The sequence below is a fragment of the Equus quagga genome, chromosome 6 (genome assembly GCF_021613505.1).
Source record: "Equus quagga isolate Etosha38 chromosome 6, UCLA_HA_Equagga_1.0, whole genome shotgun sequence".
Lineage (NCBI taxonomy): Eukaryota > Metazoa > Chordata > Mammalia > Perissodactyla > Equidae > Equus > Equus quagga.
The window spans coordinates 113944005-113969400 of NC_060272.1; the positions used below are offsets into that span (position 1 = coordinate 113944005).

Consider the following 25396-nt stretch of genomic DNA (forward strand, 5'->3'; position numbering starts at 1 on the left):
CCACAAGTGTAAAACCTGAGTGATGTCTCGGGAATGGAGCTCAGGAAGGACCAAGAACACAAGTACTTCTCTGTCCCCAAAATAGAAGGGCCCATATATTGAAGAATTCTAATGGAAGCCCCAAATTAGACTTTACTGGGTAGAAAATAGTATCCTCTACTTGAGGATTATTAACACAAAGTCACTGTTGAATCAAACCTATAATCCACATAGCTCATAGTAACTTACTTGGCAGAAGTATCTCATCAATAGATTGCACGCTTTGAGTTTCTTCTAAATAGTTGAAAAATACAGAGAAATTATCACAGAGGATGACTTTTTCACTAGCTATGCTCAATATTTTTTCCTCCATAATTAAAGTATCTCAGCAACTTCCCCCCTTTCAAATCCATCTCAGTAGTCATATGAATTATTCTGGCTATTTAATTCTTCACTTCTTGCGGTGACACACTGTAACATTTGGTAAGACAATTAATTTTGGTTGTACATTCTCACTGAATTATTGGTGAAATAGTGTCGCTCATTTTATTAGTATAAAATTATCAGGAAAGGCTTCTAAAGCTAGATTTCTGCAGACTAGGAAAATGCAGGGATGGGAAATGACACTGCATTTAAAGTCATTCTTCTGCCTCTAATTTTTGTTAAGTGTTGTACAGGTTGTAGCTACCAAGCAATTTCGCCGGGAAACCTGAAAATCTAATACCCTGTATTAGGTACTCCCCACTAAAGCAGGACGCTGAACCTGCTACTAGCAGCGGGGTTGGGAAAATTTCTGCTGCTCTTCTTGCCTGTGATATACGGTACAAGGGTTGGCCCTGATTTGGTCCACCTGCCAGCGGAGTTTAAAGTTTCCGAGGCTCGGAAGAACACAATGACTTGGATCAAACAGCCCAAATGGGAAGAAGGGTATTTCTGCTGCATCAAGGAAGCCGTTAAACTGCTGCTAAGCTAACTGTCTCTTTTTTATGCGTCCATGCACACGACTGACCTCTATCACTGACCAGAGATTATTTCTGACAATCCAGGATATTCCGAAAGCTTGGAGACATATGGCTGGAAAATGAAACGACCCTGGAGTGTGGCCACATCATTATTTTGTGTCGCGCGGTACCAGATGGGCAGCCAGTGAACGGTGCAGGGATGTGAATGGACAGTTTTGTAATGTGAATTTTTCCCCCGTAAGACTAAAACAGACTTGATTTCCCCCTCTTTTCTTTTGGTCTGTAGTACTTGCATTTTCCCCCTCTGCAATATCAGTTAACTCAACTTTGCGGTGGGGTGGCTAAAAATGAAGAGGATGAAGCCATCTCTATAATCTTAGGAAGTGTCGGAGGAGCCGCAGCGCCCGGGAAACTGCGGCTGCGACCCGCCGCGTCCTGCGCGGATTTCAGGGTTGATACAACGCAGACGGTTATGGAGCGGACGGTGCGCTGGGTCCGCCGTGGATAGAGACCCGGGCGCCGGGAGGGGTCCGCTCATCTCGCGGCAGCCTTGGAGGCCGCTGCTGCCTCTCATCCTCTGCCTTTTATTAACATTGTCCTCTTTCTTCAAAAGTCATGGAAGACGGCCCGCTGCCAGACCTCAGAGACATCGAGCTGAAGCTGGGGCGCAAAGTACCCGAGAGCCTAGTGCGCTCGCTCCGTGGGGAGGAGCCGGTTCCCCTGGAAAGGGACAGGGACCCCTGCGGGGGGAGCGGCGGCGGCGGTGGCGGCGGCTGCAGTAGCAGCAGCAGCAGCTGCAGCTTCCCTCCCTCCTTGTCGTCCTCCTCTTCGTCCTCCCCAACCTCTGGCTCCCCGCGACGTAGCCACTCCAGCGCCCTGGAGAGGCTGGAAACCAAGCTTCACCTCCTCAGGCAAGAGATGGTGAGTGTGGTGCGCCAGTTGTGGGAGAAGGGGTCCGGGTCGAAAGAGGGGGCGGTGGGAAGTTGGGACTGGGGAAAGAGGGCGGCCGGGGCTGCAGAGCTGAGGGCTGGGCGCGTGGGAAATGCGGGGTGGAGGAGCGCGCAGCGGGCGCGCGTCTGGAGGCAGCCGCGGCGAGGCTTGTTTACCCCGGACTTTGCTCGTCCCGGGTCTGCTGACAGCAGAGCCTGCTCAGCTCTGTGTACTTTCTGATAGCACCCACTGGGTGCTTCGGCCTCCGACCATTTAGCTGCCAGTCCGCAGCCTCCCGGGCACTAGCCTGCGGAGGGTTTGCAGTTCCTGCACCCATCTGGGGCCTGCTGTGCGCCGTTCACACTTTCGGTTCAAGGGTGGCTCCGTCCGTTGCTCTTACTGCAAAAATACTTCCTGGTTTGCCGAGAGGTGGCGCGGCGGGGTCCCTGCAGCGCTCCTTCCTCAGGAGCCCCCTCCTCTTCCACCACTGCCGCCCCCGCCCCTTGGTGCAGCAGCTGGTCCAAGGCCACCGTTGAGCTGGTTTTCCACAGCTGGTTCAGAAAACAATGGCCCACTCGTCCTTGATGGCCTTTTGAATAGCTTGTTTCACTGTTTTGATCCGAGAGAGCAGGTGATCCCCAGGCCCAGGGATTTGCTAATGACCACTTCCTACCCTTCCCCCTCAATCCTTAATCTGCAATTGTTTTCGGTGCTGTTTGTAAACGTTAGCCTAAGAATAGGACAATGGGGCTAGTACCAGGTCTGAGAATACTTGCTATTCCGGATGTACTCAGACGGAGACACATTTACCTACCATGAGCTCTTGGCAAGTCACTTCGCCTCTGTGGACCTCAGTTTATTTGTACAATGAACTGGTTGGAGGAAATGATTCCTTCCTAAATCCTTTGAAGAAAATGACCACAAAACAACAACATTTTCTACCAGTCTGGAGAGGAGCAAAGTTGCAACAGAGGGTCTCAGTCACCCAGAGGATGGTGAGAAGAATTTTCTGTGTAAACAACCCTGTCTACTGGGGCTTTGCATTAAAAAGAAGTAACCAGAGGTGTTGCCCTAGGTTCTCTCTTTCTGCAGTTGGAACACTCCCGGGGGGAATAAATTCCACAGCAGAAAGTAATCTTGGCAAATATATTTGTGCAAAAAGCCAGTCTCCAGAGATCATGGCCTATGTTTAGGATTTTCACCACACTGTCTACACAAAGGCTGTAGGATTTCTCTCTGAAAACCTCTCTCAAGATCTTTAAAGCTGCTCCACCTAAGGACTTTAGGTTTTATGTCTCAAGTATCCATTTTCTTCCCTCTTGGAATGTTCCAGATGTTGAAAGCGAATATATATATATACAGGCACCTATATATGTATAGGTGTTTTTGTGTGCATATATATTCATATACAACATATAATGCAAATGATTTTATGATATTCATATTTCACTTTCTAAATACACACAGGTTATGCATCCTAGTTATTGGACAAGTATTTATTAAGCATTTACTATACCTGGTAATTAACTGGATGCTGGGAATACAAAATAAAAGTCAAGGAGCCTAGTCAGGGCTATCAGATCTCTTGCACTCATTTGCCACTTATTATTTGTAGGATATCAAGCCAAGTGTGTTGATGAACTCTGTAGCATAAAAATAATCTGGTTATTTTCAACTAGACTTGCCTATTTTTCTTAATGAAAATGTCATAGAGTTAATAAAAATCTGTTTCCCCAAACCAGATTTTGCTATGTATAGTAGTTATGGTATATTAATAAATACATTTTTTAAAAGCAAACAGAAAGAGCAACAACAGCAGCGGCGACTGCTAAGTTGATCATTCCTTGTATTTTCACTGTGAAGCGTCAGCATCTGTGGACCTAGGAGAACTTATGCCAGAACAGGTGTTTTGGGTTCAACTTTGTAGTCAACGAAAGGTCTCCACTGAGCAAATGATGACATTGGCTCTGGGAGTTTGGAGGGGAGGGACTGAAAACAGGTATATTCCCTTGCCAGTGAGACAGTTTTCCCCCATTTTACATAAGTCTTGTGGGTGCTAAAAAGCCCAGCTTCAGCATAATTGCAAAGCAACAGATTTGTTTTTATGTAGACTTGGCAGTTTTGTTATAAACACCAAACAGATGCAGTTCTGCAGTTCTTCCTGTCTCCTCCTCGCATCCCCATACAGAGAAGTTGGGCTATGATGTCTTAGTGGTGATTTTTATGTTCTTTTCCATCCTCTATTAGGAGCAGAGTTAACCTCCTTGCTATTATTCATGATCCCCACATGTCATGCTTATTATTTTGAGTTATTCACACATTTTTCTTCTGGATGGTCTGGAATTATCAGGCTTGGGTCCTGCCTTCAGAATTCCCTCCTAAGAAACACCTTAGCCATGCACAAGCCTTTCTAGAGACTTCCAGGAATTGAGCCTCCCTTCTTTTCCTATTAGAATGGATGTGTGTATACATTGACACAATATAGCACAGCCTTGCAGGGAAGTAATCATCTCAATGCTTAAAGTTCTTTACACATACGAGATGTTATCATTGTTTCTCTCATCTCCTTTTATGCTTTTATGAATAATTTCCTTAACTCTTATCTGTAAATGTTACAACCTATGCTCTTAGAGGTCTGAGATGCAGTTGTAAAGGAAGCAAGTTGAAAGAGGTTGAAGAGGGGGGAGAAAGTGTTTCTGTGACCAAACTTCTTAATGTTGAAACCCTTATTGACATAAATAGCATCATACATATAATAACGGGTGTTGGAAGGAAAATATTGGAAAAGAAAATCCGCAGGCATATATTTGGTACAATAGGTCAATTCAAGGTAACCATCAGGATGTTTTGGGGGGAGGGAGCAAATTTTCCCAATGTGTATTTTTATTTTGAATTTAGAGATGAGGAAATTTGACAATACAATAAGCAAATGCAGAGATATGCATAGGAAATTCATAATGCAATTGGAAAAAGAGGCCAGACCTCTTGGATGAAGTTTGCCCAATACCACTTGCTCACTACTTTTCAGTTCACAGTGTTTTAATATCTGTCACATCGTTTGAGCCTAAGGGCATGCTGGGAAAGAGGAAGTCATCCACATTTTACCAATAAGATCATTATGGTTTAGAGGTGGTTGAGAAAGCACGCCAAGGTCACACAGCTAATTCATGAACAGAATCACAACTTGACCTCATATCATCTGACTCCATGTACTGTGCTTTCCCCCCCATTCCGGTCTGCATCCCAATAATTTCTCTTCAAAATACAGTATAGTTTTTATAAATCTGTGATATTTCGGCACTCCCTAGGGTACTAAGGGACCAACAAAAAGAAGCCCTCAGGATGCACATCAGGGGTTCATTCAGATATGGGTTCATTTAATAATCAGCAAATATTTATTGAGTGCCTACTGTGTACCAGGGCTGCCTTGACAGCTTGGGAACGTAGAACAAAATGCCTACTTTAAAAAGTCAGTCTTCAGAGGTCCTGCCCTATGTTTGAGGTTTTCATCCTACTGTCTATGCAAAGACTCCTTCTGCAGAATTTTCTTAAGAATGGGACTTTAAGCATTACTTATCAAATATTATTCAGAGTTTTACTCAATCTCTGTCAATACCTGTGTTCTACCACTTATCGCACTTTTCTTTTACAAGATGTTCAAAGGGTTTTAGTGCTTTCTCAATACGTCCATATCATACCTCTAGTTTGCGAGTGAAACTTATTTTCATCAGTTTACTCTGTAAGAAATTTGAAATGCATAAGATTATAAGGGCAATGACTAAAGAATCGAAACCTGGAATTAGAAGGAGTCTAAAGCACTGCTTCCCCCCCCCCCCCGCCCCCACCCAGGTTTACCTTCCTAGATAATCCCTGTTCAGAAAATCAAAGTATAGTTTGGAATGAAGCTTATACTACCTGTCCATGCCACATTCTGGATTTTAGTCAATTCTGTATTAAGTTGGGATGGTTAATTCAGTGCCATTATGAGAACTAGTTTGAAAATATTGTGACCTGATTTCCATATTTTTGGAAATTATTTGCATAGCAGCTGTGTAATAGTAAGGTATAAACAATCTTGTTAGTTACTTATCTTTTCTTACCATTACAGCATTCAAATAACCCACCCAGTTCCTTAACTCTTGCTTTAATAATGTTGTCTAGGCAATACCCAGGACTAGACACACACACACAGACTTACAGACACATCCATGATGCTAGAAGAACAGAAATCAAAATGTCAAAATTTCTGAGAATGGTAGATTTATACTTGGTTTTTACTAATCCTTAGTCTTAGTGATCTTTTTCCTTGTTTTTCTCCCTATGTTAAATGGCTTGCTAATTTTGTAATAAAAAGAAAAATTATCTTATATTCCTTCAAAAAGATAATTTCATTAAATTAACTTCACCATTGCTTGGAACATGCTATAAAGCAGGCTAGGAGATTTCTATCATTTCTCCTATCATTTAGTTATTCTTAACAAAATAGTTTCAATAGTATTTTTACTATTTTACCATTTAGTTATTTTTGAAGTTGGACCAAAATTTAAGGAAAACCCTTAGGTATATAATTGAGAAGCTATAAAGTAGAAGGCACGTTCTTTGATGAGTTCACAAGGTAGCTGAAAAGATAAAATGGGGATATAATTTGGCCAGAGGAAGATTACAAACCAACACGTCAGCAAGGCGCATGATGCCACAGCAGAGCTCAGACATGAGTGCTGAGACCAACAGATAAGGCTGAGGAGATTTCTCCCAGCAAATGTGCCTCGTACCAGGAATTAAAAGTGCTGATAGCTATGCTAATTAAGGACTTAATATTAGGGATAAAGACATCAAGGAGATGAGAAAATCTGATTCCTAACAGTGGCTTCTTCTGTCATTTTGCACATGGAATGTTATTATACTTATTTAATCTAATAAATGAATCTTGTCGAAACATGTTTCCTGACACAGTGGCTCAAAATTGACAACAGTGCAGACAAAGGTAGTAATGTTAACTTTGCTAGAAATACATAGAATTTAGAGGATTTATACATAACTTGAAAACAGTGACATTTCTAAAAACTGATGAGCCCCGCCCTGTCCCTAGGAATGTATGTTGAATGATTGGTGCACACATGAGGAATATAATCTGACAAAAAAGAATTATCTTCCATTCCATTCAAGTTTCACAACCATACTGCCGTGATCTTGAGGGACCAGAAATTTTATGAAAATTTTTGAACTGATTATGTTCACTTCTGTGACAGCATAAAAACATATATTTTACTTTCCATTTTATAGTGATGAGTCACAATTAAAAGACTTTTTCGCACATTAAAACTTCAGTTTTTTAAGATACTACTTCTGAAACTGGAATTCATAGCTGGAGTCTCTAGGGTCGCTGAGAATTTGTTCCTTTTTTTGGTTTTTCTTTGAAGGGCGTTCCTTGTTGGTTTTCTTTAAAGCTTGTCCATTCACTGCCCAAGGGGTAGACCTCTGGTTTGGTGGGCCCTTCGTGGGTTTGGAATCAGATAAGCTGGGATTCCAGTCAAATCTAAAGCAAGTCAGTGCACAAACCAACAGGCCTCACAGGCTGCCAAGGCCCTACACCCTAATCCTGCAGGGACTTTCAGCTCATCGTCCCTCGAGGGAGGGCCTGTTTAGCTCTCAGTGGCCCTCATTCTAGTCTTGGCTCTTGCACTCACTGGTATGTGGCATTGAGCAAGTCATATGACCACTCTAGGACTCAGCTTTCTTGTTAACAAAGGGATAAATCATCTCTGTTAAGACATTGTAAGAATTCAGTGAAATAATATAAGATAATCAATGATTACATAGACATTCAAAAACAGTAAGGATCATGACAGTAATAGGTATTATGTCAATTGCATGCCTGTTCTGTCAATGTTACACAAGTAGCCTTGGGTGGGCAGTGTGGCTTTGGGACTGATGAAAGTATAAGCGCCTCCTCCACAAGACTATCATAGCACCTCCCATGTCATCAGCTCTTCCATAGAGACCATGCTTCTACACAAAAGCAAAAAAGAAATATGCATAGCCTTTCCCCAGCTTCAGTGCGAGCAGAGTACAGTAGCATAGATTAAGGAATTGTATATGGGGCTGGTCTGGTGGCGCAGTGGTTAAGTGTGCACGTCCGCTTCAGCGGCCTGGGCTTCGCCAGTTCGGATCCCGGGTGCAGACATGGCACCACTTGGCATGCCATGCTGTGGTAGGCGTCCCGCATATAAAGTAGAGGAAGATGGGCATGGATGTTAGCTCAGGGCCAGTCTTGCTCAGTAAAACGAGGAGGATTGGCAGCAGTTAGTTCAGGGCTAATCTTCCTCAAAAAAAAGAGAAAAAAGAATTGTACAACCTAATTTCCGGTAGCCTAGGAAGTCTAAGAAACAGAGACTGGTATATATTTACTTATAGTGAGAGCTTTCTATGTGCAAGGCACTGTATTAAACATTTTATATGTATTATCCCACTGAAACCTTACAATAATCTTAACTAAACATAATTTTCACAACTCTCTTATAGATAAAGCATTGAGGTTTATTGTTAATGCTCAAGACTACTGAGATAGTAAGGGGATGAGCTAGGCTGAGGTCACAATCTGAACTTTAAACCATGACTGTGCTATTACATGTCATGTTTGAGAGTACCTCAATGCTCATGTTGACACCCAGGATTAAATGGATATATCTGCTCTTCTTCCAAATTTCAAAACATTAAACATCTTAAACCGTATGCTTATTTACCATAAGCCCTCCTAGGAGGAACAAGAATTAAAGACAGTCTCTGTCTTAGAAAGACTCAAGATTTGGATGAACATATTCAAAAATCGCCTGGTGTCCAGCAATTATACCCTTTCTTTTTTTTCCACTATCACCAAGATCTTCACAAATACTTCTTCCTGTGCCACAAAAGCTGCTAGTGAAGAATTCCCTGCCCTGACCGGTTCCAGGCTCAGAGCTCAGTGGTGGAGCTCAATTATGTTCACGACTTAGAGTTTTAGTAGCTTACCCTTGGTAGCATTTTAGTTCCCTGAGAGATTCTGTTCAGGATAAAGCTTGGACCTTAGATAACTCACTAGAAGGAACTAGAAACTGAGAATCCTGACACCTCCCATGACTTCTTAAATGTATGTTTGCAACACATTGATCCAAACTGTGCTCTGTGTAAACTATATTTATAGAATTCACAAGGAAAAAAGAAGGTTATGTTTTCAAACATACATTTCAAAAGTCTCAGTCTTAGACTTCAAAATGAAACCTAAGTAATTCATCTATTTAAAAAGGGGCTACATATTATACTGGGTCTTTATATATGGCTATTATTATGTTCATTTTACAGATAAGGCAACTATGGCTTACAAGGGTTAAGGAATTTGACTAAGTCACTGTCAGTAGTTTCCCAGCCATTCATTCAAACAAGAACCACTGTGAGCTGGCTATGTGCTGGATCCAAATCACTCCCCAACCATGCTTTTTCTAAGCACCATGAAGTGTGCCCATTTGTTATTAATGAACATTTTTATAGTAATATCATCACACATCTACCGATGGCTCTTTTGGTATTCCTTTAAAAATATTGTTCCATTTTAAAAATTAAATGTATGCTTTCTCATCATAAAACTTCCAGAAATACAGACATATTGCAAACAGAAAAACAAAAGTTCCCCCATCACCCACCCCTGATACTACACCTCCCCCATATTACTCTAGACCCCAAAGGAAACCGCTGCTGACAGTTTGGTGTGAATCCCCTCAGGTCTTTTTCTGTGTCTTTGCCTGCATATATATGCACATATATCCTACATAATTTTGGTGTGTTTGGATTTCATTTTCCTTATTTTATGTAACAATATTTTACCGTGTTACCTGAGATTTACTGGATGATGACAACAAGCCAGTTAGTCCTGCAAACCATTCCCATGGATTATGTCATTTCATTCTCATGCTTCACCCACTTATGAGGTAGGCACTATGGGGTGTTAGGTACTGTAGACAGATTCCTGATAGAGCTCTAGAAATGTTTATCTAGTCCATTTTATCTTATTCTGTCACTTCTCTTACATGAAACTCAACTAGTCACTAATTAAAAAGCAGAGGTAATTACTTTGCTTTTTTGATGTGATTATCCAAATATTTAATAGTTCTTTTTTTTCCTGCTGTTTCTCCCCAAATCCTCCAAGTACACAATTGTATATCTTAGTTATGGGTCCTTCCAGCTGTGGCATGTGGGACTCCGCCTCAGCATGGCCTGATGAGCAGTGCCATGTCCTCGCCTAGGATCCGAACAAGCGAAGCCCTGGGCTGCCAAAGCAGAGCGTGCAAACTTAACCACTTGGCCACAGGGCTGGCCCCTAATAGTTCTTTTAGAAAGTAAATTCCATCCATAGAAATATGAACTAATCAGAACACCTCATTCTTCAATTGAAGAAATAACTAAGTCTTCAAATTGGAATGTAATTCTCAATGACTGACCATTTTAACCTAACCTTCTTGTTGAGTTTTCTTCTGGTAGTAATAATATTAATAAAACCTCTCAAACTTGGACCAAAAGGCTAACACGACACAAGGTGATCCATGCCACATGGAGAAGGCAGAATGGCCACCCAAGACTTGTGCGCCTTCAGTCCTCATGGCGCAAAAACATCTTAGGTTTGTTCAGACTTTGGAACACTTATGATGACAAAACAGATTCTGTTACTAGAGATCATACATAATCAGAACATTTGACTCTTCAATTGCAGAAATAATTAGTATCCTTCAAATTGGGTCTTACAAGAAAGGGATGTGTAAAACTAGAACTATAATATATTACTGAGGGATAAGCACTGTCTCTGAAGGTCCATGTCATGTGGAGAGCTGGAAAACTGGTGAAGCAAGGGATTAGGGTGAGAGCGAGGCAGGAATTTGATGGCGTCCTGGCACTGTTGGACCCAGGGCTTCATTTGGCCGCTTCACGGCAGCCATTTCCCTTAACTGTCTTGGTTGGGTCAGCCAGCCTCCACTGCAGTTCAGCCTATATTCTGACACATTTTATTCTTGACAATGTTAATCCCAGAAATCAGAAGTTGGTCATATTGAATGATCTCTGATGTCTTATAATTGATTTCAGACTTTTAGAGGCTAACCATTTCCCTGATTTCTAAGTTCTAGGGGTATATCACATTCACCTGCATGCCCCCCTCTACTATCAGCATCACGTTGCTTTTGTAGAATAATTTTTAAAAAACATTTGCTGGATAATCTGTCTTATTTTTATGTAAACCAGAAATGATCAGGATTATCTATTTGTAATTAAAATTGTGAAATGTTCTTTTTCTCTCTGTATTTTAAATTAGGATATCTGAAGTGAGCCAGATTTAAATCTTTAACTTTTCATATATTTATTGAGCAGAATAAAATTGGTGCTATATTAATAGCCACCTCAGTGAACTCATAAAAAAGGTTTTAACACCACCGTCCAAAACAGTGAGATAGGTCTGTTATAACTCAGTGATTGCTAGCCCAGGCTATTATCTAACAGTTTCCCTGATTTTTTTTAATTTTTCAAAAGACGTTTAACTAAACTTGTCTACACTGATATGTTGTTTTAGTGCCAACCAAAGGTTGAGACCAAAATTGAGATGGAAAGCCCCTCCTTATGGCCATAAGTCCAACTTTCAAAGCTACTCAATTCACAGGACTGCTTGTAGTTCCTTTACTGAGAATTTAAACATACATAGTTACTGTTGGCTTTTTATTAGTGTGAAGCGTACTTTGTTTCCAAGTTTTCTCTTAATTTCATAACATTTTACAAGCATTATTATTAAAATGATACATGCTGTTACTAAAACATGCAAACAGTATAAAAGGATCTAAAGTGGAAAATGAAAGTTCCCCACTTCCCTTTTCCCAATTTCCACTCCCTAGAGATAACTGCTATGAATATTTTATGTATCCTCCTAGAAATTTTCTGAATATTTGCAAGCACACCTTTAGTTTCTTATATAATTTTAGCTATAATTATAGACATGTATTTGTGAAAGTATTTGTGGATGTATATAGGTGTGTATAATTTTAAAGTTGAAACTCTTAGGAGCTCACGTTGCAGCTATTTTTCTAGCTTCAGCAAATTATATATTGCTTTCAAAGCACAACTTACAGTGCTGCCACTTTGGATGGATTATTGGCAAAGGACAGCGGTCAGAGAGAGCCCTTCTATTTGTATAAAAAATATTGCAGGGGCTGGCCCGGTGGCCGAATGGTTAAGTTCGCGCACTCTGCTACAGGCGGCCCAGTGTTTCCTTGGTTCGAATCCTGGGTGCGGACATGGCACTGCTCATCAAACCACACTGAGGCAGCGTCCCACATACCACAACTAGAAGGACCCACAACGAAGAATATACAACTATGTCCCCGGGGGGCTTTGGGGAGAAAAAGGAAAAAAAAATCTTAAAAAAAAAATACATTGCAGTTGATGAGGCAAAAACAGACTCAATAATCTCTAGAAGTGGAAAAGAGAACCAGAGAACCCTAGGGTGGGGAGAAACTTCAGAGGTCATTTAGACCAATTTCCCACTGGCATCCTCATCAATTGGCCAGTCATCTTTTGCTTGAACTTCTTGAGTGATGGGGACTTCACTGGCTCCCAAGCCAGACCTTTCCTTTTCAGACACCTCTATTCATAATATTGGTTAACTGGCAATTCCAGTGGTTCATCAAAAGACAAACTATAATCATTCACCCTGGGGGAAAGAAAATGCTCCAGCATGTGTGCCTACAAGCTATGGATTTATAACTGAAGATGGAAGTTATATCAGGTATAAAATACAATGAAAGCTCAATGAGTTTCTCCTAGTTTATATGTATATGACTAAAATAAAAGACTTTCTTGCTTTTTGTGCAAAATGGGAAAAGCATGGCAATGCCGTGTATTGGCAAGGATGGAGAGAAGTGGGCCCTTTCCTGTACTGTTGCTCGAAGTGCATGTTCAAAGCATCTTCAGAGGTAAACTTGACACTGTATTAAAAAAGATACTCCTTGATATAGCAATTCTGGTGCCAGTAATACTTAGGATAAACATAGAAATTTATCCTAAGGAAATAATAATGAATTTGTACAAAAATATAGTTTAAGTGTGTACCTTTGGTATTATATATGATTGCAAAAAATTAGAATAATCTAAATGACTAATAATGTAGGTTATGTGCATATGATAGAAATTTGTGCAGCTATTAAAATTATGCTGTAAAATTACTTATGGAAGAGAGAACATGGTGATGGATATTTACATGCTTAGAACAAAAGGCTGGAATAAAATACTATATAATGTTAACAGTGGTATCATTGGATGGTGGGGTTATGGGTGACTCTTTTTGTTTTTCTGTTGAGCTCTTTTGTTTTATCCAGTTTCTCTGCACTGAGTACATATTGTATTTTTATAAGAAAAAAATACATAGATATTTAAGAAATAAAAGTAAAAGAATAGGGACTGTAGAATAAGGTAGAGCTGAACTCAAGGAATCATGGTCCTGCCTTTTACCAGCTATATGTCTGTAAGCACATAATAGTTTAATATGTGTAAAGTAGCTGGGATTCTGCCTGTTAAATAATAAGCACTCATTAAGCATCTTTTTATTTTTTTGTCCTTCCCATTTGATGAATGGCCTAACTCTTTCATCCTTATAGGAAAAGATGAGACTGGATTTTTTTCCTCCTGTTTATCTTTCTCTTTCTTTCTTCTATTCTATTTCGGAGTTGCTAAATTTGGCATTGCGCATCCCTGCACAGAAGCAACTCCTGGCATGATTAGTGCCCAAGTAAGAACTGGCCACTTCAACTCTGGAATGTCCTCTCTGTAGAAAAAGGTGAATTAAAGGCCAACTGGCCCCTCAGGATTTTAGTCGTAGTGGCTGATGCTAATTATGAACAAGTTCACCACAAAAAGGGAATGGAGCTGACAACTCCTCTCAGAAATATTTACGAAGCATTCCACAGTCTCTTTACATGAGCCTTATGCTTCTTGACAGAAACTGAGTGAGTAGAAAATATTAGGATTCGGATAGATGTTCATATAGGTTTTTAGAGAGAAAGTCACTGCTCAGAATGCAGAAAAGGATAAAAAATAACTGACTCAGACAAAGCCCTTTTTAGGATTTCATGGGCAAGGATCTGAAACCATCCTCTAGTCTTCTACCATTTTAAAAGGTGATGATAAAATTGTATTGCAAAGAAATAATACGCAAGGAGCCACCAAGTATAACTTCATTTAAACACTTAGATCAGTGATTTTAGTTACACTATAACTTAACAATTTAATGGTGGATTAAATATTATTCATTGATAAAAATCTTTCTGCAATCGAAGCACATTATTATTTAAAATATATATATACATTTAAAATATATATATATTTTTTTTTTTTTGGAGGAAGACTAGCCCTGAGCTAACATCTGCCAATCTTCCTCTTTTTGCTGAGGAAGGCTGGCCCTGAGCTAACATCCGTGCCCATCTTCCTCCACTTTATATGTGGGATGCCTGCCACAGCATGGCTTGCCAAGCGGTGCCATGTCCGCACCTGGGATCCAAACTGGCGAACCCCAGGCCGCTGAAGCGGAACGTGCAAACTTAACCGCTGGGCCACCAGGCCGACCCCTATATTTAAAATATACTTATAAGTCTCTGAGGCTAAAGATTTCCACAGGGTGAAAGTCTGAGAAAATTCTATGTACATAACTTTATTTGTCACTTTCCTATTGTGCCAAATTTTAGGCTATTTCAACTCAGTTAATAATGTTGCTCACTGTTGTTTTCTCCCTCAAAGTAAACACCTTGAGGATAGGGGCTAGCACTAAGTAATGCTTGTATTCCCCTAATGCCCCACCAGTTATTTAGGGACTCAGCCACTGTTTACTGTGTAAATTAACGTACATCTTAGTCCTGCTTCTAACTTTTATGTTTGGAGTATGTTAGCAACATTCTCTTTTTGGACTGGAATATAGAGCCCCAGTCCCCCCTTTGCCTCCCACAAGCCGATCACCTGGAATTCAGGTTCTTAGTTAAAGAAAGAGTAGAACACCTTTGTAGTATCTGTTACTGTGACACTTGACTTAAAAAAAAAAAAGAAAGAAAGAAAAAAAGGAACTTTTCTGCCTGCTTTGAAGTCATAAAGCAGGATTTCTTCTTGGTGGCAGGACCCACTCTATCCTCAGATATTGTCAGCCTTGGGAACCACTGTTCTCAGGGGTACTGGCAGAACATAGAAACGAAAGAGTTGCTTTTCTTCTCTGATAGTGTACAAAGAAAATGCACATTTTAGTTTTTGCCATCCCTTTTTCTACTCTGGAATGAGGTTTTGAAATTTTAGAGTGAAAAGAAAGAATTTAGAAGGAAAAACGAGACATTTTTTATAGAGTTTTTTTTTTTGAGGAAGATTAGCCCTGAGCTAACATCTGCCATCAATCCTCCTCCTCCTCTTTTTGCTGAGGAAAATTGGCCATGAGCTAACATTGTGCCCATCTTCCTCTACTTTATATGTGGGACACCTGCCACAGCATGGCTTGACAAGTGGGGTGTAGGTCCACGCCCAGGATCCAAACTGGTGGACCCCGGGCAGCCGAAGCAGAATGTGAGAATGTAACTGCTGTGCCACTGGGACAGCCCCTATTTATAGTATTTTTATAGCATACATATGATAAATCGTCCAGTGAATGTGGTTTTGGTTGAAAATAAATAATCATTTCTTTTGGCAGCCTAATTTAGTACTTAGGTAGTGTTAATGGTAGGGCATCAATTCTCTGACTATCCTTGGCACGGCCCCTAGTATAGACTCGGGGACTTATGAGTGCAATGTGACTTGGGCACAAGCCCAGATGAGTAAGTTGGATGGACAGAATGAGAAAAGCTAGATTTCTTGAGTATTCATTATACGATATTAGAATTGGAAGGAGTTTCAAGGAATCAACCCATTTTTCTGTTTTTAATTTGGAACTAGATTCAAAAGATGAAAAATGCTACCAAATATTCTACTATTGCTACTAAACAAGCAACTGCGCGTGTTTCCTTCTGGATTTTTTTGTCCCTACATGAACTTTTAAAAATACTTTCCTGGACTGGCCCAGTGGTGTAATGGTTAAGTTCGCATGCTCTGCTTCGGCGGCCTGGGGTTCACAGGTTTGGATCTTGGGCGTGGATCTACACACCGCTTGTCAAGCCATGCTGTGGTGGCATCCCACATACAAAATGGAGGAGGACTGGCACAAATGTTAGCTCAGGAAAATCTTCCCCAAGCAAAAACAGGAAGATTGGCAATGGCTATTAGCTCAGGGCCAATCTTCCTCATCAAAAACAAACAAACAATAAAACCCCTTTCCCAAAGGTGTTAGTTTTACCACCTTCCAAGAAGCTACACTACATGGGCTTTTGCTGTTTTTAATCTCCATCTTTATTTGTATCATCCATAAGGGGAGGTCCACATATGTTGCAAAATTTTAAAAAACCTTTATTTTGGGGGCCAGCCCAGTGGCGTGATGCTTGGGTTCGCACACTGCACTTTGGCAGCCTGGGGTTTGCAAGTTTGGATCCCAGGCACGGACCTGCACACTGCTCATCAAGCCATGCAGTGGTGGCATCCCACATACAAAATGAACGCAGATTGGCACAGATGTTAGGTCAGGGACAATCTCCCTCAGGCAAAAAGAGGGAGATTGGCAACAGATGTTAGCTCAGGTCCAATCCTCCTCTCACACACCAAAAAATGAAACAAAAAACCCTTCATTTTAAAATAATTTTAGACTTTACATAAAACTACAAAAATAGTACGAAAAATCACTATATATCTCTCATCCAGGTTCTCCTACACGGTAACATTTTACATTTACCTTCTCATTCTCTCTGCCTCCCCCACCCCTCTTTTGCTCTGTCTCTCTTTCTCTGCACACACACATTTACTTATCCTTAAAACTTCTTCAAGTTAAAAGTTGCAGACATGGTATTACTTTATCTCTAAATACTTTAATGAGCATTTCTCAAAATCAAGAACAGTTATTGGGCATAAATGTTGTCCTTCCTTCCTCCCATCTACACTGCAGTCATAATTAATGACTTACATCACTTTTTCCTGCCGAGTTCAGACCTGCCCTAGGAATATCTTTCAACAGAGCACTACAAGTGGCCACCTTACCTCCATCAGAAACCTACCCGAGGCCGGCATTCCCACAGATAATACCAGTGGGTCCATGTGAAGCAGAGTAAAGGCAATAAGAACACGCCCTCAATTTCTCCCCTTCTGTGGACTTAGTGCCAGAAATTCTATACTCCCCAAATCATCTTTTCAGCCAGAGCTTGTGATCCGTATATGAAATAGTAACTGGAAGATTTTGGACCATAGGTAGTATTCAGTAAAGATATTTTGAATGTTGGATACACTAACGACACCATCGCCTTCTACTATTTAAACTGTATGGGAGCAAGGATTCTGAGAGCCAGTTTTGTTGAGTGAGGAAAAAGAGAGAAAGGACACAGGAAAAGGAAAGAATCTTTTAGAATCTTTGTCTAAGAAAAGATTTCTCCTGTAAGTCCTTATTTCACACTGTATAACATAGTTTACAAAGCATTTGCACATATGCTGTTTTCTTTCCTCAGTCCTGGGGTTATGAGGTTACGATGATTAGACAATGAATATACCATTTGCAGCATATGTTTCAATACACTGCAGCATGCACTTTCTAGAATATAGTATTTGTTTAATAAAGGTGACGATTAATACTAGCCTTCTGCCTGATATTATACTTGCTTGGCCAAGGAAGTAACAAATCAAGCTATACCATGACTATCACCATGTGCGATATTAAATTTAGTTTTTGGGGTTTATATTATTTAAAGTAATTAAATAATTGAAGTTCACTCTTGAAAAATAGCCACTTGTCTTTCTTCTAATCTGGCTATGTTCAGTTTGCCAGGAACTATGGCTCTGACAACTCTGATGAAATGAAATAGAATTTTAACTTTTATAATCTGCTTAACTTTGACTTTATTTCTTTATTTTTAAAATTTGTTTTTGTGTTTGTTTTGTGATGAATACTTATTCCAACTATTCCTTATTTGGAAGTTTTTAAAAATTAGTTTGGAAATGCCAGAATAAATACATGAAAAGAAAATCAGGATAATGAAGAGATTTATGGTCTCCATATGTGTGTTTTTGTCAGTGGGGAAAATGAACTAGAATATGACAAGGATTATTTTCATAGACATTGGACTCTGAGGGTGAACCCAGATTACATGTTTTTTTAATAGGGACCAAACTTATTTAAGGACTTAGAAATGGATCTTGAAATGTTCCCCACTCTGTCCACCACTCTGTCTCTCCCTCTGACCACCATCCTTAGTAGCCTGGAAAACTATCAAAATACCACCCTGTCTGCCAACATTTGTGCTGCCTCAAGGTAATCTGGTACCATAGGGAAATGAAATCTAGGTTCTCCACACCAGTATGCTTAATGTAAAATGGAACTGTTTCTTAGGTAACCATATTGGTATGATTTCTATGGGTTATCATTTAATCAAGTTGATTTTTATCAACAAAGATATTTGTTGTCCATGACCTTGATCTGTACTGGAGTAGAGTTAGACTGATGAGCATTCTGTATGTCCTGCTAAACATTATTTGGACTTGCTTGGTTACTCAATGGCAGTAATTTTTAATTGCCCACCTTTCCAACCACATTACAATTTGCATTTATAAGTGGGATTAAGAGACTGATTTCATAGAAAATGGGAAACTTATTCAGCGAAGCAATTGACTACCTCCATTCTGTTGAAGTTGAAATCTTAAATGGATTCATATATGACAAGATCAGAAATTTTGAGATCTTAATGGTTGTCATGTATTATGCTGATGTATACTATCTCTTTAAGGTTAAAAAGACACAGTGAAAAAGCTTCTTCAAACAATATTCCTTCCAGTCATGATACAAAGAATCTTTTTAGTGAACCATAACTTTACTTAGCAACAGACATGGAAAATCAACATGCTGTGAAGAACAGTGCCGGCACAAATGGAACTGCCCATTTTGATTTAATTAATAAACGAAATGAGTTCAGAATATGGCCATTAGCAGTCGATGAATAAATAAGGCTGAACTCTCAACTGGATGCTACTTTGTGTTTTGGATACTTTTAAATAATCATAGCACAACCATCTTGCCCTGTCGGCATTAACAAGCAAGTGGGTTGAAATGATTATTGTTAGAGCCTGTAATACTGTCAAAGCCACTAATCATTCATTAAGTATCCTAGGAGCACTATCAAATGCTCACATTGCTGAGCTGGAAATGGAGATGTGGAGACTGAGTGATTTACAGTAGATTAAGACAAGGCCAGACTTCCCACTTTCCAAACTGGTTGTTCAAAGTGCCATGGAGCGGCCAATATAAACAGAGGAAATGCGTTTCCATTTACACTTTAATTCCAAAAGTCCAGACATCATTACTGGGAATGCTCAGTAATTTCAAAACGTTAGCTGTTGTTTTATTTTTGTTTGCTTTCAGTCTTAAGATAAATTGATTCTCTTTGGATTTCACTCAAAATTCTTTAAAAAGAAATGCACTTTTACTTTTTTATTTTTTCACATTGAGTTGATTTCGTGTCAATAGGATCAGATAACTTGAGGAAACTTATCCTCTACATGAAAATAGCCCAGTGGCCTTTGTAAGCAGAATTTCGTGCTCCTCAAGTGCCCTAAATCCTCTGAGAACAAATAAATTAAGTACATACTAAGAACTTCAGGTTGATTCACACACTTAGAAATGAGTCTAACAAGAATCTATTTGCCATCTCTTAATCTTACACATGAAATCAATTTTGCCCCAGCCACAAATTTTGGTTGTTCCAGTTAAACACTGATGATGCATATCTGTAGTAAGTATACATATTTCCAATTCCTTACTATTTCTTAGGCCTTAGAGACAGATGGAAACTCTCAGTGGCACACTATTTAACTACGAAAATATTCACCCTGGACATTGTTCCCCATCTCTGTTTCTAAAAATGTTTCCATAATAGGAATCAAGTAAATACAACACATATTTTTAAGCATGTACTATATCGCACTCCTGTATAAGTCCCAGAAGAAATACAAATGAAGTTGAAGACCTGGATTTCATGTCACTTGCAAATCAATCAAATAGGTGAGGCATGTGGCAACTACTAAAACAATGGTAATATTTAATCTCCACGGTATTGAAAATTCCAGTCTAATCCCAAAGGTCCATGATCTGTAATAAAATGTAATTGTTTTTCAATCTCTTGTGTTGTTGTCTTTGCTGAGGAAGATTCACCCTGAGCTAACATCTGTGCCAATCTTTCTCTGTTTTGTGTGTGGGTCCCCAGCACAGCATGGCTGCTGCTGAGTGGTGTAGGTCCACTCTGGGAACTGAACCTGGGCCACCAAAGCTGCCCCCAAAAATGTAATTTTTATAAGAAACAAATTATATCATAGCCATTTAATACTTTGCCTAGGAACTGATCATTTACATCTTAATGTACAACTCCAGCCCTACCTCCGTTCCTCAGATATGCTGTCTGTACTCTTGTCTCTTGACATTTGTACATGCTGTTCTTTTTGCCTGGATCTTTCTTCCTCTCACCCTAATTCCTCACACCTCATCCAGTTAATTCTGGCTTCTGATGCTTCAAGTCTTACCACTGATAACATTGCATTTTGCTTTTATTTTCTGTTTTTTACTTGTTTATGTCCCTCATTAGACTGTAAGTTCTCTCACTGCTAGAACCATAACCAATTATTTCATCTCTACAACTTAAACAGAGAGTAAGAGCTCAGTATTGGAGGAATAAATTAATAAAGCTATCTATAGAGGGACCTTGAAAGAGAGGAGGGTAACGTAGGTAGAGGTAATAATTGAGCAAATTTGGGGGAAGTGTAAGCAGTGATTGCCTAGGAAATTATAATGAGAATGATTGAGATAGATGGGAAGGTTATGTTGAAATTAGTGAAAATAAGATTGAAAAGGTAAAATAATCCCAATTGATGACAATACTAAGCTAAGAAGTTTCAATATGATTTGATAGGCAGTAAGGACCAATTGTAGTTATTTTAGAGACGTTACATAATGAAACCTGTGTTATATATATATCTTTTTTTTCCTGCTTTATCTCCCCAAGTCCCCTTGGCACATAGTTGGATATCTTAGTTGTGGGTCCTTCTAGTTGTGGCATGTGGGATGCCTCCTCAACATGGCCTGACGAGGGGTGCCGTGTCCGCACCCAGGATCCAAACCCATGAAACCCTGGGCTGCTGCAGCAGAGCGCATGAATTTAACCACTCGGCCACAGGGCCGGCCCCTGTGTTATATTTTTTAATACTTTATTTTTTTCTTACAATTCTCTTCTTGAGGACTAAACATGTGTTTTATATTATGGGATCCTTAAAGTATGTTGTACTTTTGAAACACTCATAAACAAGAAACTACACTGTTGATTACTGAGGAATGAAAGTATGCAATAAAATAAAAACTGACAACAATATTTTTGGAACAAGGAAAGAGACGATTATACTTGTACAAGATATAAATATTTCAAAAATGTTTGTTTTCTTCCTATCAGATAAAATTCCATAATTACAAATTTTATGACTACACAATATGCCCTCAATAAATTTCACTTGCCTTTATTAGTATGTTAACGTTTTCTAAACAAAAAAGTTAAGTATGTTTTGATCATCCAAATGACATTTATCCATGAATAGCTATTTATATAATTCTCTGTATTTATGATTGTTTGATTTATTTTGTAATTAATTTTTCTGATTAAAATGTAATATGCATTCCTGATACATAATTTTTAAAGTACATAAAATATTAGGAAGGGAGAGAGGGCCCAAAAAACCATGATTACATTACTCTGAGTCTGTTATAACATTTTTGTCTTATTTTATTCAAATATTTTTCTTCTGTAATTTTCCCTTTGCATTGTTGAAGTTATACCTTATATCTTCTTGTAGAGCTTATTTTTTTGCTTGACCTTGAACTGTAAACCTTTTCCTCTATAATTTTCCTAAATCTAATTTGTATTGCCTGAAAAATATTCCACTGGATGTGCATTTCCCTAATATTGGATAGTTAACTTGTTTCTTAATTTTGTTATGATGATGTCACATTTCAGGTTATTTCCTGAATAGTTCCTGGGCAGGGAGAATAAATGTCGGTTTTTTTGCAACATGCTTTTCCAACTCTTGATTTCTTTTTCTTTTGTCAGACTAAATATCAAGCAGTTTGTTTTTGTAAAGGGGTGCATAAATGCTGTGTTTGCTGAGCTCTTGCATAGGGCAAAGGAAGCAGGTCAGCACATGGGCTTCAGAGCCAGATAGATCTAGGTTCTGAATGCTGGCTCCATCACTTTCTAGTTGTGTGATATTGGCAAGTTACAGATCCTCTCTGAGTTGTAATTTGAAGATAATAATAATTCCTACCAGTTAGAGATTTTATGAAGACTAGGCAAAATATATATATAATACTTAGCATAGCGCCTGGAACTAGTAGCTAGACTATTAAAGTCTAGCTATTATTGTTTATGCTGTTATTATTGTTGTTGAAATTCTTCTCTGTCACTATGGAAGTTAACTTGGGTTAGTTAAAAATTTCTGTGTGAGATTACAAAAACAGTAAGAAAAGAATCATAACAGCAAATACATTATCAAGAACGAAAACTTCCACTCCCTTTAAAAAGGATTGCTTTAGGACGCCTCCTATTTCTGCCGTCAACCATCAGAGGGCTTTACTTATGGGAACTATGCTTATTTCCCAGAATTCAGTACACCACCTCCAGTTGCTCCTTCCCCTACTTCTGAGCAGTGAATTCTGATCCTTGCAAAACCAGCCTAGAAAGATGCTATTGCTGTTACTGAAAGTCGTGATGGGAATCAACCTTTGATTAACTGATAAAAGCAAAAAATACAGAGTTTTAGGAGGGACCAATGCTGAGTTTTTATTGATTGCATGAATTACATCTCTGAATAGGAGATAGATAGTGGGGAAGAAAAATAGGCTTTATTTTTAGAGAAGCCTAGGTACAACACAGATTATATTTTTTAAGCTGCATCCCGCAGGATTTTAATCAGTAGAAAAGAATCTCAAATTCTACTGATAATTTAATTGAAAGTGCAAGCTTTTATTGTGGTAACTTTGTCTTTTTTCTGTATTATAATTTAGGATAAGCTTTTAAGTTTTGTTTTAACTTCAGAAAATTCTTTAAGGATTTTGAGTAGGAATTATATTTTCTTTAATAGAGAGATATCAAATCAACCCAAATAGAGCCTTTATTTGGAAAATTCACACACAAAGGAAAACATTTGATTTGGCATCATCTTTGCTAATTATATGGCAAAATCTTATCTAAAATCCAGCTATTATTTAGTATCACATGTGTGAATATAAACACTTTGGTTTCTTTTTTATCATCTGAGTTTATGAATTGTATTTATGGAACCAACTCCAAATGGATAATGGAATATTCCTTAAAAATGAACAGTAAATTCAGGTGCCAGTTCATTGGGCAAGCATCCCATGTTAGGGTATCTCTGTAGTGTTTTATGGGTATTGAGTCAAAGTTTTATCATAAGCATCATTCTTGTCTCTAATTTATTTTCAAAAAGCATGTGTAATTATAATATAAGATGGTAAATGCTTCATAGATGAAATTTTCAGTGTAATGTTAGGATAAGGCATCATCTGAGCAAAAATAATAAAACTTGGTATTATGATGAAGCTGGGTGTCTGGACATGTCCTGATGAATTCATCATGTGCCATCTGCTCCAAGAATTCTTGCCACCAGCAACCATGCTTTGCCAGTGGGCGTTGTAGGTTCCTACCTATATTTGCTTGACTCTATTATGGATTTTTCTACATGGTTATGGACAGAACCATGACACGAAACATACTAGCAAACTACAAGTCCTATATTTTAATAGGACACTTAAAAACTATCAAAAAACTAGGACCCAATCAAGTCTGCATTGTCTTGATTGTTTCCTTTTCCATGCTTTTCACCTTATGTGAGAAGAATTGAGAAAAGTGAGCCATCCTATTCCCAGTAGCTCTTTTTAAATGTGGTGACCCATCTGTTGCCATATGCCAGGCATCTGCTTTTATCACCCTCATTTGTGGTCCTTCAAAGCTAGAATTGATGAATTAACATTGAATTTATGCTAATTTTCACTGCAAGAGAACAGCTATTTGCAAACCATTTAATCTGCCAGCAGGGATTTTCAGATGTAAGGCTATACAAGAGGATAAGAATAGAAATCAGCAATGTATTTTTATTCCCAGCTACCCTTTCTGAAGAGATGAATAACTTTTAGGTAACTGTAATACCTCTGTGGTTCCATTTCTTTAACAGCATAACGTGAAGAGTGATTCTTGGTTATAAAATATTTACTGAATTTATATCAAAGTAAATATGACATCAAACATTATAGGGTAGAATTGCTCATAAATGCTCATGCAGGTCAGCACCTCTTTAATCCAAGTTGTGGAAATGTTTCTTTCTTTAAAACAGATGATTCATTTTTATCCAATCCTAAACTGTCATCAGAAAGTGTTAATGGAATAGTAAAGGCTAATACCACACCGATCAGACCATAATATAATAATTCTCAATTCTTTAGTATTGTGGATACATCAGTGAGTTTGCATGAGAAGATCACAATGTCAGTCCTGTTTCTACCACAAACTGTTGATACAATTTTGGGAAGGCATCTGTCTCTTGAGTCTGCATATGTCTTATAAAATGAGGAAGCCTGACTCGATTATTAACTATGGTTTCTATGAGCACCAGCAATATGAGGTGCTTAGGCATGTCTTTAGGGTATATTTTTTGTTGTTCTATGGAATTAATCACACATGCATTCATCAATCTAGTTTCTCAACGAATGCATGTAATTCTGAAGTGCAATAGATACGATATCAATATTAGATATTTAGATTGAAATAGCATTGTCTTTAAAACTGAAAATAAAAGTGACTTACCTAATGTGTATTGTGCAGATTTTCTATGCTGAAGCCAACATATAAATAATCTTTTTGACCAAGGGAACAACCAGATTTTTATTGGAAATAAATTCAGTCTGTTTCATTGATCTGCTTAATTACACTGAATTTCAGTATCCTCAAATTAGAAGGCATTCTTGGTTTAATTTAGGTCATTTTAAAAGTAAAACAGATAACTAATTTTTTTTATTCTGTATGGTAAAAAAACATAGGATTTACCATCTTAATCATTTTTAAGTGTAAAGCACAGTGTTGGTAACTATATGTACCTTGTTGTGCTCTAGAACTTTTTCATCTTGCAAAACTGAAACTCTATACTCATTGAACAACTCCCCTTTTCCCCCCTCCCCTCAGCCCCTGGCAACCACCATTCTACTTTCTGCTTCTAAGAGTTTGACTACTTTAAGTACCCCACGTAAGTGGAATTATGCAGTATTTGTATTTTTGTGCCTTGCGTGTTTTACTTAGGATAACGTCCTCAAGATTTAT

General features: G+C 38.7%; 1 protein-coding gene across 1 annotated transcript in view; it reads left to right on the forward strand.

Annotated features, from left to right (window-relative positions):
• Positions 1-855: 855 nt before the first annotated feature.
• Positions 856-25396, forward strand: part of LURAP1L (leucine rich adaptor protein 1 like) — a 48213-nt gene continuing 23672 nt past the window's right edge. Inside the window, exons 1-2 of the mRNA XM_046664933.1 lie at positions 856-1425; positions 1555-1862. Of these exons, the coding sequence (XP_046520889.1) occupies positions 1557-1862 (306 nt within the window). The 5' untranslated portion in view covers positions 856-1425; positions 1555-1556. The remainder of the gene's footprint in view (positions 1426-1554; positions 1863-25396) is intronic.